This window comes from Polypterus senegalus, chromosome 9 (genome assembly GCF_016835505.1).
Source record: "Polypterus senegalus isolate Bchr_013 chromosome 9, ASM1683550v1, whole genome shotgun sequence".
NCBI lineage: Eukaryota > Metazoa > Chordata > Cladistia > Polypteriformes > Polypteridae > Polypterus > Polypterus senegalus.
Window position 1 is genome coordinate 25,458,086 of NC_053162.1, and position 13,399 is coordinate 25,471,484.

Genomic DNA, 13,399 nt, shown 5'->3' on the forward strand with positions numbered 1-13,399 from the left:
GTTCCTCATGGAGTCCCGAATGAGGCACATTTCCTGCATTTTGAGGGAGCGTCAGTTACGGCCATGTGGTGTGTTTCCACCAGGGTTATCCGGCATGTAAGATCCTCATTGTTGAGGACCTGAATGGCTGGAGGGGCCAAGGAGACACCCACATAACGCCTGGCTGCGGCAGATAGAGGGTCATTTCCAGATGGTGGGACTGGACTGCTTGTCTGCCTGGGGTGTTGCAAACCAGGATCCTGAGTTGTTTCGTCATGTAGTGGGTGCGGCAACACACTGTATCACTGCATGCTCCCCAACTTGACTTGACTTGACAGCAGAAACACAAAATACACTTGGTGCTTCTTCAACTTCACCTCACAAGGATCACATTCCTGTGTCAGTCTGTCTCCAGTCAAGAGTCAAACCCATTCTTGTCCATCCTGGCAGAAAAGAGTCATGATATGCTGCATATTGGTCATACATTTAAGTAAGGATTTCATCATACATTGTACATGTCACAATACTACTACTACTGCTACTACCCTAGCAGGCTTAACCACCCTAAACACCTCAAATTGGGTGACTAACAATGAACTACTAAAAGTCCACAGTATAATCACTTGGCTTTGTTATTTGCTTTGAATAAAGAAATATTCTAAACTAAAAAGGATTTACAAGTAAAAACTCTTCTAAACAAAGACGTAATTCTTGCCTTACTAATAGCTGGAGTGGATAGAAATAGTGCATATGACAATATGAGTTGTGTTTTTAATGTTAAGCACTGATCAGTCTGAAAGGTAAATGTTCTTCTCAATCCCAGTATCACCCAACCCAACCAGGATCTAATAAGAGCCCAGTGCAGAAAATGTGATGAATTGAAATTGTGCATTGCTTGAAACAAGAAAATATACAGTATCACATATACTTACAAAGTTACAACTATTTTAGATTGCACATGGACTTTATGGACACCCTATATATTGGGGTGCATCTGCCTCAAAGCTATGAACACAGGCTGTATAAAATTTACATAAATAGTTTTATTGTCTTCAAAACAAAGTCTCAATGTCACTGGTTTGTAAACTGATTTAGGAAATGTTGTCACTATGTGTAGATATATACAGTACATCCACACATTAGAACATTGCGACAGTTCTGATGAGAAGAACCCACACACCCCAACAATATTGCCAGTCCTATTCATCTAATTTCTCTAAGTTAACATTGAATTGAAGGTCCGTAAAGTCCTACTATTTTCCACACTACTTACTACAGTAACTCTATCCATGTGTCCTTAGCTCTTTGGGAGAAGTTAAATGTTGGGATAAAATTTACCCTTAACAACTTTCCATCCATGTCCCTGTGTTCTTGTTGAAGAACTTATTTTAAAATAACACCTTGCACCCACTGGACTACAGTAATTCCCTTTATAACTGTGAACACTTCAGAGATATCACCTCATAATCACTGTTTGCTTAAACAGAAGATTCTGTTTGTAACAAGGACTGGTGTGCCCATATCACTGGTTGTACAGCCACACAGGAAACTAAGACCACCCTGTTGTTTTGAAGAGCTTAGGCAATGTTGCAAGGAGTTGGAAGTTGTCTCGAATTTAGGGCTATGCAATGGCACTGACAAGATTTATCAGATTGGGGATAAGTCACCAACAGAATGAGCTGGCATTCTATTATGTAAATTAACAACTTCAGAGCCAGCTATAGGGGATCCTATAAAAATGGAAAGTCTGCCATAGTTGTACAGATTTCCATTTAGTGTGGCAACAGCAAGCTATTCTAAGCCATCCTTCTAAGAAGAGTGAGTTAAATAAAAGTGCGTTAAATAAAGAGCAAGAATTCATCAGCACTCAGGGCCTCTACGAACCACTGCAATATACTTAAAATCACAGCTTATATGAGCATTTACATGCTGTAAATAGATGATATTTATTAAAATTTATTTTTTCAAGCTTTTATTCATATATGAATGGTCTCTTAATAAATCCATTAATTGTGAACATTGTTTTTGTAAACAATGCTTCTGTACAGTACTGATAAATGAGGATCTGGTTTCTTTGGAAAAGCTTTTGTTAAATGATTTATTACATAATATTTGTACAGTACGTATGCAACATTTTTATTTTTGCATATGCAATACAATTTCTGGATTCATGGGTGGAACTGAGATATTCTCAATGGGATTCATAATATCATTAGCACTGTACTCCAGACCTTTACCATCTGTATTCGACTTGAAAGAGTGTGCCATCTTCACTGTGCAAGATAAAACTTGATAAGAACACGCCATTCTGCCCATATACCTCATTATTTCCAATGCAGATCTTTTTTTTTTGCAAATAATATTGTTCAAAGGGCAGCACGGTGGCACAGTGGGTAGCACTGCTGCCTCGTAGTTAGGAGACCTGGGTTCGCGTCCCGGGTCCTCCCTGCGTGGAGTTTGCATGTTCTCCCTGTGTCTGTGTGGGTTTCCTCCAGGTGCTCTGGTTTCTTCCCACAGTCCAAAGACATGCAGGTTAAGTGCAGTGGCAATTCTAAATTGTCCCTAGTGTGTGCTTGGTGTGTGTTTGTGTGCCCGGGTCTCCTAACTGTGAGGCCGCAGTGCTACCACTGCGCCACCATGCTGCCCATGTAAATTCAGGGTATATAAATGAAATGTATTTAGTTATTGAGCAAAACTCTCAAAAAAAACTCTAAAAAAAAAAAAGTATTTGAGTTACCTCACAGTTGACACATGGAATTGAAAATTCTGTGTCCATGCCTGCTGCACAATAACTTTGTTGGGTCTAACAAGTTAAATCAATTTCTTGCAATTGAATCTCACAGTTTCCATTGAAACTTCATAGTGGCGAGACACTAATTGTTGAGAGAATTTCAGGTGGTTGTGGTTCTACATATCAACATTTTTCTTATGAAAAATAAATGTTATCCAAAATATGGTATATGAGTTCCTCTAAGGTATGTGATACCACCCCAGGTTGAGAGGGGGTGCTGTTGCTAATCATGTCCTCTCCTATTCCCTCTACAGCACTGAGCAGTGAGGGCACCTGACTCCACCCCTTCCAGTCTCTTGCCTATAAGTCAATGGATGGAGACGTCACTCTATAAGCAGAGCATGACCTGGGATGGAGCTCCTGCGCAAATGATCTGAAACCCGCATTTGGTTACTTTTGTTTTCAATTGTTTCATTACCTACATTGCTTGAAGTAAACAGGGACAAACGGGTTCTTGCCCCAACATTCACTGAAAAAGACTTTTCACTCATCACTGATTTTCACTCTTATTTAAGATGCCCACTATCCTCGATATGTGTTACAAACAAATATGCTTGTATTGGTTGCAACCGGCCCAAAGACGGTTTATGAGTTAACTCATAGGTGGCACCTACGATGACTTAACTGTATTTAGTAGTTAAATTAATATATTTTGTTTTATACAGTCATATGAAAAAGTTTGGGAACCCCTCTTAATTCTTTAGATTTTTGTTTATCATTGGCTGAGCTTTCAAAGTAGCAACTTACTTTAAATATACGACATGCCTTATGAACAGTAGTATTTCAGTGGTGACATTAAATTTATTGGATTAACAGAAAATATGCAATATGCATTATAACAAAATTAGACAGGTGCATAAATATGGGCACCCCAACAGAGATATTACATCAATACTTAGTTGAGCCTCCTTTTGCAAATAAAACAGCCTCTAGACGCCTCCTATAGCTTGTGTGAGTGTCTGGATTCTGGATGGAGGTATTTTTGACCACTCTTCCATATACAATCTCTCCAGTTCAGTTAAATTTGATCCAACCCCTGTGTAACTTCAACTTTGTGACTGAAGCTTGAACATTATCCTGAAGAATTTGTTGATATTGGGTTGAATTCATCCAACCCTCAACTTTAACTAGGGCCCCAGTCCCTGAACTAGCCACACAGCCCCACAGCATGATGGAACCTCCACCAAATTTGACAGTAGGTAGCAGGTGTTTTTCTTGGAATGAGGTGTTCTCCTTCCACCATGCAAAGCGTTTTTTTGTTATGACCAAATAAGTCAATTTTTGTCTCATTAGTCCAAAGCACTTTGTTACAAAATGAATCTGGTTGTCTAAATGAGCATTTGCGTACAACAAGCGACTCTGTTTGTGGCGTGATTGCAGAAAGGGCTTCTTTCTCATCACCCTGCCATACAGATGTTCTTTGTGCAAACTGTGCTGAATTGTAGAACAATGTACAGATACACCATCTGCAGCAAGATGTTCTTGCAGGTCTTTGGAGGTGATCTGTGGGTTGTCTGTAACCATTCCCACAATCCTGCGCATATGCCGGTCCTATCTTTTTGTTGGCCTGCCAGACCTGCTGGGTTTAACAGCAACTGTGCCTGTGGCCTCCCATTTCCTAATTCCATTCCTTACATTTGAAACTGACAGTTTAAATCTCTGAGAGAGCTTTTTGTAGCCTTCCCCTAAACCATGAGACTGAACAATCGTTGTTTTCAGATCTGTTGAGAGTTGCTTTGAGGATTCGATGCTGTCACTCTTCAGAGGAGAGTCAAAGGGAAGCACAACTTGCAATTGACCACCTTAAATACCTTTTCTCATGATTGGACACACCTGTCTATGAAGTTCAAGGCTTAACGAGCTAATCCAACCAATTTGGTGTTAGAAGTAATCAGTATTGAACAGTTACAGGCATTCAAATCAGCATAATTACAAGGGTACCCAAATTTTTGCACAGCCAGTTTTTCACATTGATTTAATTTTATAGAACTAAATACTGCTTCAATAAAAATCTTTGTTCGGAAAACACCCCAGTACTCAGATGTTCCTAAGGAATGAAAGACATACCACTGTTATCTTTTCTGTTGAAAGTAAATTATTATGCAGGCTGAGAGGGGTTCCCAAACATTTTCATATGACTGTATATTCCTTTATATGACAGTTTTACAGGGTAGGTAAGTAAGAATGTTGGATACCTCGATAACAGTTGTGGTCTCCAGAGGGTGAGAGCTAGAAGCAAAAACTGGTGGTGAGGCAAAAATATGTAAAAAGAAAACTCTTTTATTCCTTTATCCAAGAGTTTTACTGGGTTCGTAAGTAAGAATGTCCATCAGCAATCAGACGTTTGCATATGTTGTAAATTGTAGCTTGGCATGCATTTTTTACGATGCATCTTGCATCATGCCTCAATGTACTGTACGTGTTCATGTAGAGCAAATGCATTATACATGTGTGGTCTGAAGCTGATCTGACAGAATGAGATCAGTGTAATCCCATGATGAAACAGATAGGATGATGTGATTTATTGAAACAAGCCCCAGAAATCCAGAAAAAAGTGAAAAGATGCAGGCAAACATCTCCAAACAACAGAAGACTAAAGGACACATTTAAATAATGCTAAACAAACCCAAAGGTCAGAAAATACTAAATTCTTATCAAGGAGTTATCTCTAGGAAATGGCTGTCATACTGTCAAAATTCCAATTGCTTGAGCCACACTATTACCCAAAACTCCCTTTTTTATGCCCCAGCCCCTCCATTACATGACTGCTGTGCAGCAACTGCCGCCATCCAACAGACCAAGAATGGTGGAGCCTAAGGCAGATGACAAGTGACAAGAAGTGCTTTGGAGTTGGATAAATGATACACGATAAATGACACAATGATGTAGAGGCACTAAATTCAGCTCATAAATCAATTTAAATGTGATAATTATTCTGCTTTTTTGGAAAGCAGAGGATATTTAATGACAATGACTGGAAGAAAAGATGTGGTCAGAATATAGTACAATTAAAAAAAACAGGGAGATTGCTTATACAGGCAACAAAACCAAAAATCAAAAAAGAGCTCAAAAGTAAAAAAAAAAACAAAAAATTGAAATCAGAAACACAAAAAAGAATACAATATAAAGCACAAATGACTCAATCAGAGAAGTGACAGTGAAGTGGGGTGACCTTTTAACCTGGTATGAATTAGGTCATTACCTCAGTAGGCCTTCCAACGAACTCACGACAGGATACAAAAATGCCAACACCCACAGCACACAAAATGGTGAGGGGTATGGTTCAAAATAAAATTACAAAATTTAAACTAGGCAATATAGTTTAAATCTGATATGAAAAGGTGATTCCTTGACCAAAAAAAGTTTTTTGTGACATATATTTGCCCAATAAAAGAAACAAACAATTATTAAAACAGTATAATTTCCAAACAAGCTAGCAAAAGATTTCTGTGATGGTCAATGTCAGACTGAAGGACAGGATATGTTGAGCATAATAAACAATGAGTATCATCTCATCAGTTCAAGAAAGCAGAGAAAAGCATTTAAAGGTATATACTGTATTTTCCTTTGAGTTTTTAATCATATGGTATAACAGTGGAAAATAGAATAGGGTAAAAACAAAGAATTTTGTTGTAGCTCTTGTGAAAGACGTACAGACGGACCCAGAATATCCACTACACACATGTTTATTATCTTCTGCTCCTTCTTTACAGCACAACACAGCCACAATAAACTCAATGTCCTCTGCCACCTGACTCCGACTCCCTGAATGGAGTGAAGCGTCCCCTTTTTATAATGCACCCAGATGTGCTCCCTGATGACCTTCCTGCAGCATTTCCACCGCACCAGGAAGTGCATGGCTCTGGAACCATCCAGGCGCCCTTTGGCATTGGCCATGGGTCCCCACAGGGTTGAGCTTCCCATCTCTGTGGTTCCTAAACAATCCCAGATGGCTACCATCTTGCGTTCCTGGGTAGGAATTGCCCCACACCAAGCCCCCTGCTTCTCCAGGTCTCCTGGAGGGGCAAGGTTCCCGGCCGTCTATCACACTCTCAATTTTACCACCATCTCCAATGGGTTTGCACTACACAAATTCAATATGAAGTACACCTAAGCTCTACTTGTGGGAAGATAACTAGGTATTAATTTATTACATGGACTATACACTGTTACATCGCAGCGAGGATTCCTCTCCTGGTGGGGTTCAAATTCACGTTTTATGTCGTCTTTGTTCATTTTTGGTTATTTTTATATATTAAGATTATTTGCATTTAGTTGTCATTGCTTGTGTCTAATTTTCAATGCCTTGACTATGTTCCATGTGTTTTGGGGTGGTCCCCCATGGAGCAGGGCCACCTGCCAATCACTGCCTTCTGCCTTATAAATTGGAGAGTCTCCCATAGTTCCTTGTGGAAGCTTTTGGAGAGTTCCTGTGTTTGTGCTTTTTTGAGAATTTCTGGATTTTTGAACTTTGTGTGCTGTTTTTTGACTTCACCTTGGGATTTCTGCATTGGGGCTGTGTTTGCCGTTGTTTTCACCATTGTGCTATAACTGTGTGATAGAGAATTTTTGTGATGGATAAAATCTTTTTATTTTTATGAAATTTATATATTTGCTGCTTAACTATCTGGGGTTTGACGGTATGTTCCCCTGTAATTGCATTATTCTGAAGCTTTTTCAAGTTTTTGGGACTTACGTGAAAGTCCTTGTCATAACATACACTGCTTTAAATTACCACAGTTGTGATACAGTAGGCATGTTATAAAATGAACATTTTAAAATAAGCCTGCAGATGGAGTTTTGGCTTGCAGACACATACCATCTCTTTGAAGTATCTCTGCTTCACCCTTTCTCTTTGGAGAGTTGATATACTGTATCTCGTGTCCTTTTGAGCACTGCGCAATTCAATTTAGATACTGTGGAAACCAGGACCACGGGAAGGCCCCCTACATTTCTTATCTCATTGGCATTTTAAGTTTTTCTTCTGCTGAGTTGAGGATATTAATTAGGTAACATATGCTAAATAAGAGACTCTGTTACCCTTGTAACAGGGGGTTTGAATAAGGCTACCATAACTCTTGGGTATCATTAAGGGTGATAAAAGTAGTTAAGCATCAGGAAAGATGTCAAGTTGTAAAAATGTCTACCCCATACTAAGTAATTCTGTATTAGTTATACCTACCTAATAGTAGCAGTAGCAGTAGTTAGGCATGAGGCAATTTTTCATTTTCTCAAAATTTGTGAGGGAGAATACTGTTAATGTCAAATGTGACTTTATACTGTGTAATGCATGACATTATCACTTAACAGAAATGGAACATAAAGCAGGGGATTTAAAAATATGATTAAAAAATATGCACGTGTACTTTTATAAAACCGATATTCACCATCTGTATAATGATTTGAAGATGAAAGTTATCAGCACACAACACAGAGATTACAATACATGAAATTGAGCTGGGAGTGTAGGTTCTGTGTTTTGTACACACTCTTAATTTAGTTAGTCGATTTGCCTGATGGGTACGGCCAATTGCTATATTGATTCATAGATGCACCATTGCATCCACCGACTCGTTTTCAAATCAATCTGAAGAGTCAAAGCACAAACTTAAGGTGTTGGAAACGCTACAGTTACTGCAGCTCTCATGTGCCACTGCTGTGAGAACAAGTGTTTGAGGCACTGACACACTTTTGACTGATGTTGGTTCAGAAATTGCAGTGGATTTCAGCAAGGAGGTATGATACAGCCACAACAGTCCTGTAGCATGACAGGGAGAGAAAGCAGCCACATTCTCAATGCTTTCTTTTCAGGTCATATGAGACGTCTGGCCTTGCTAATGCGAAACACAGTGAGTGAGTGTGTTCATTTGCAGGGGATATTAAGGAGAAGATGTCACTTCATGTAGAGTTTTGATATTCATATTTTTATAATAAGTTCATAGATCCAGTAAGGAACCACATAATGAGTCAGTAAGGCATTCAAGCAAAAAATAATAAGGGAAGCAATTGTTGGAGCAGTGTATGATGTTAACTCAGAAAACAAAAAGATAAATTTAAATTTTAATGGTTTTGAAATTGAGTAACATTATAATATAGGTCGACATGGTCTTTATTGTCACATGTACAGTTTGCAGTGGAAATCTTACTAACATGTCCTAATCAATATGCAACTATTTGAAAATAATTTATGTTGATATTTAATATTATGTTATTTTAGTAAAAAAGAAAAAGCTTATAAAAACTTATGTTAAAATGTCCACATTTTGATTTTATGGATGTCTTAAGATAAATAGCCTTGTGAAGCCAGACGTAATTCTCAAACGAAAATACTGGTCGGGGGACAACCCATTAAAGTGTGCGTAATGAATGGCGTTGAAATCTTGCGCTAATAAAGGCTCCACCCACAAGGATTCTTCCTAAAACACCAGCCCCCAGTTCCTTCAGTCTGTGCATTTTAAACCACTGCAGGAGTTTCAGGGAGAGAAAAAAACATACTGAACAAACTACTTGACGCTGAGAGAAGATAAAATATTCAACTCGCTGTTAGCTATTCTGCAGCTCAGTAGCACAAGGTAACTGAAGCTTGATAATTAAATTGCACGTTGTAATGAGTGCTGCAATAGAAAAGACAGACAGACATGTAGACCAGCTACTGGGCTCTACACATTTCAGAAGTACCTATGCCTGCCACGATATGTTTCTGTCATTTTAACTATTACATTGCTGTATGACACAACAACAGCAAACAGGGTTTAGATAAGCATTGTGGTCTATGGATATACAACTTGTAAAAATGCTGGGGCTAGTTTGTCATGGAACGTTTGCATGGCCAATTAGACAGAAATGTTTGATTACTTTAGTTATTCATTTAGATGTGCAGTCAGAAGGTGGAAGTTGTCCAGCCTCATCTGTGCATCTATTGGTGTTGTTGGGCAGATTTGTTGATTCAGGTGTTTTGAGCACTGAAATCTGCATCTCCTGTGGCTCTTCGTGATCAGCTCTCTTAGGCCGCAGTCCTTTTGATGGAGTGTAACACACCATTTATTTCAAATGCATATTTTGCTTTTCATATTTTTGTGAGTTGCCAGTTCTTTCAAGCAAAGATCAACACCTACATTATCATCATAATGCTGAACAACAGAGACCTCACCCAGCGACAACATATCATTCACGTTTATGATTTGTCCATTTATGCCATTGAATGCCAATGTATAATCTGATGCTACAGAAGGGATTTTCCCTTGCAACAGGTTATGTTTATTTTTAAAACGTGCAATGTGCTCTCTGCACACAGAACATCTGATAGGGTTTTATAAAAAACTTTTCCTGATTCCATTTGATGGCTCCCTTTTCTCTCTTCACTGCCTTCACTTTATATATACAGTAAGAAAACAAAACAGAGTCTCTCCAAAAATAAGGGTGTTCCTACCATGCAGCATGCAGGGATCTTGTTTTAATCTCTCATCCTAAAATCAAAGTATTTTCAAATGGAAGGTGTCAAAATATTCTGTATTTGTTTGAAGGCAGGGAATTTTTTTATCCATATATAGTTAAGAACATCTGTCTGTATATTTAGACACCACTTGAGAATGGCTCCGCTGATTTACATAAAATTTGTTTTATATATTTGTCCTGGTCCCAAATAGAGTTTCGGCTATTTTTGTTTTGCCCAGAGTCCACTGGGAGAGGTTTGGGGGTCTGCTTCTTTGAGAAGTCTGAGTCCCAAATCAAGGATGGACACAAAGAAATTATCATAAATGTTTGGAGATAAAGTAAAGAAAATAGCAGTGTACACAATACCTTGATACTGCCCCTGGGAGAGAACTTTCATTGAGCATACACCCTATTAGATATTGACATTCATGTTCTGAGTATGGAAGGTTGCCAGTTCAAATTTTTTACTTCCAGAAGGGATTCTTCTCCATTGGGCCCTTAAGCAAGTCCCTTAACCTGAATATTGCTCCAGGGGTGCTGGGCAATGGCTGAACCTGCACTCTGACCCCAAACGTTCATGTGAAAAGACAATTACCCCTTGACGATTAATAAAGTATATCAAGTCAAATATACGAGGGGAAGTCAAAAAGTAAAGGGATTTTTTTAATTTCCTCTTTTCAGAGTTTGGTAACACTGCTCGTATCCAGCGCTGAATGAGTGTAGTCGCCAACACTTCTATACAATGTGTAACTCTTATTCCCGCATTATTCGTTGGAGTGTAGCAGACTGTTAAACATGACAGCTCCATTGTCGATCTGCACCAAGGAGGAAATGAGGGCAGTGATTTGCTTTTTGTTTGCGGAAGGTGTTAAACCTGCGGACATTATTTGTCGAATGCAAGCACAGTATGGTGACAACTGTTTATCGCAAAGCAAGATCTACGAATGGATAGAGAGCTTCAAACAGGGAAGAACTTCTTTTTGTGATGAAGAAAGATCAGGCAGGCCATCAACGTCAACCACTGAGGACAATGTGATAGTCGTTGATTGCAAAATTGGTTGCAGATGCAAGTGAAAAACTTTTTTTCCGACAGAAATCAAAAAACTTGTGAAACGTTGGGAAAAGTGCATTGAAGTCCAGGGAGGTTATGTAGAAAAATAAGGTATGTTTCACATTTCTATCATCAGAATAAATGCCCCTTTTCTCAAATGTCCCTTTACTTTTTGACTTCCCCTCGTATATATATATATATACATAAAATGCACAGTAAAATGCCATCAAGAAAGATAACTGATTTAAGTTTAAGATCTACTGATTGCTACAAGAAAGCATTTGATGTTGAATTCTGAATGTCATGAACAGCAAAATACCCATTTAGTTGCAAACTGGAAGAATAATTCTTTAAAAGGAGAGGTACGATCACAGTGCCGAACAGCAGACAGATAACATCATATACAGAGATGAGGACCAGAAAGCTAAGACGGATGCTCAAAGCTCCTGAAAACTAATTTGGATACACGCACATAGGCAAGAGAGGCAGACAGCCTAGAGGAACACCCCCAGTGAATGGCAGAGACACATCTGAATCAAAGGGGCAAGGAAATGAAGAACAACATTCACAGCTACTGGAGTCCGATTGATGTAGAAATAAAGAGTGAAGACCGTCCCCTCACCAGCATAAAAAGCATTAGAATCTAACCACTTAAGTCATACCCTACATTTAGTTTGTGTTTGAGAAGCAGATGTCAGAAGACTACAGACAGAGTTGGGTGATAAATTCAACAGTGGCTTTAACTAGAACCCTCTACATGATTATGCTTCTGCATCCAACATGGATTCTATGGATCAAATTTGACAGACATTATTTTTCTGAGGTTACTTAACAGTATTTTTTATTATTTTAATCTAATTTCAAATTGCCTATAAATATCAATATGCACTATAAAATGGAATAAATATTCATTTATTCAAAATATAAATCAAATGCTGTTTATTCTTCTATAGTGTTGAAGTTGTAATATACCCATCATAGACAATACTAAAACAAAACCCAATAAAATAAATTCAACCATATATTCTGGACAAGTTACATGCAACTCAGCAGTCATCTGGTACCAGTTGGGAGTCAGATGGGTATACAGTAAGAAAGCCCAATCAAAGTGTTTTTTCCAAATCAAATAAAAAGGTTCAACCCAGACCTGGCAAATTTACTTTGGAATAATTCTTGATGATTTCTTTAAAATAGTCTAGACTAGATTCTAGAAATTTAAAAGAAAATAGAACATTTGTTTCCAACTAAGTTATTGAGGGTAGATTAAGATTCTTCCAGTCAAACAAAATGACTCTTTGTGCAAGCAGCCTGGTGTAGAATATCGCAAAAGATAATTCATATCAGAATATTACATCATTTGGTACTACTTCAGATATTGCTCTTAAAGCATTAAGAGTGATTTGAGATCCAAGACAATTCTAAAGAATAATGTTTGTCTGAATGGGCTTGAATGTAAAGCATTCATAAAACTAGTGATCTAGTGATGTAAGGATATGATGATATTGCTCACAGGTTAAAATCCTGCCCTGTGTATATTTTAGACAATTTAGACGCCATATATGTGAACGATGAACAATCTGTAGTTGAATTACTGCATGTTTGGTACATACTGAAATAAAGAATATTTTACAAAGGCGCCGAATTCTGATAAAAACTCTCTAATTGAAGGCTATCAAAATTGATGCTAGTTACGTCATCTCTATTAATCTACATACAGAGTATATAGTATATCACATTATCATAATACCTGTATATAGAATAAATTAGACTTCATAGACATTATAATGTAAATATAATGGAATACTTTCAAAAAAACAAGCAGATCTTTTTTAACATGAATTCTATTTAAAAAATTGTACAATAACTGCTTTGGTTTGGTTTAGTCCACAAACACACGCAAACTGTAGCTAAATTAAGAGATCACTCACAGCTACTGAAGCCAGGACGAGTAGTAATCTTGGGAGGTTGTGATCATCCTAGCAAAAACAAACAAAAAGATAACTTTCTGTTGAATCGCAATATATTCAATAACCTTACAAATTTTCCATCAACCAACAAGACTGTTTTCCCTTTACACTGCAATAGTAGAAAGGTTTAACTGCTCTAAAAAAAAAAAGTCACAATAACGATTGCCATTGTTGCAT

General features: G+C 37.9%; 1 protein-coding gene across 2 annotated transcripts in view; it reads right to left on the reverse strand.

Annotated features, from left to right (window-relative positions):
- brinp1 (bone morphogenetic protein/retinoic acid inducible neural-specific 1) overlaps positions 1-13,399 on the reverse strand; it is a 621,084-nt gene that overhangs the window by 179,637 nt on the left and 428,048 nt on the right. Inside the window, exon 5 of one of the 2 annotated variants that reach the window (XM_039762747.1) lies at positions 13,184-13,231. The exons of the other annotated variant lie outside the window; for it this stretch is intronic. Coding sequence (XP_039618681.1) covers positions 13,184-13,231 — 48 coding nt within the window. The remainder of the gene's footprint in view (positions 1-13,183; positions 13,232-13,399) is intronic. 2 annotated transcript variants of the gene reach the window in all.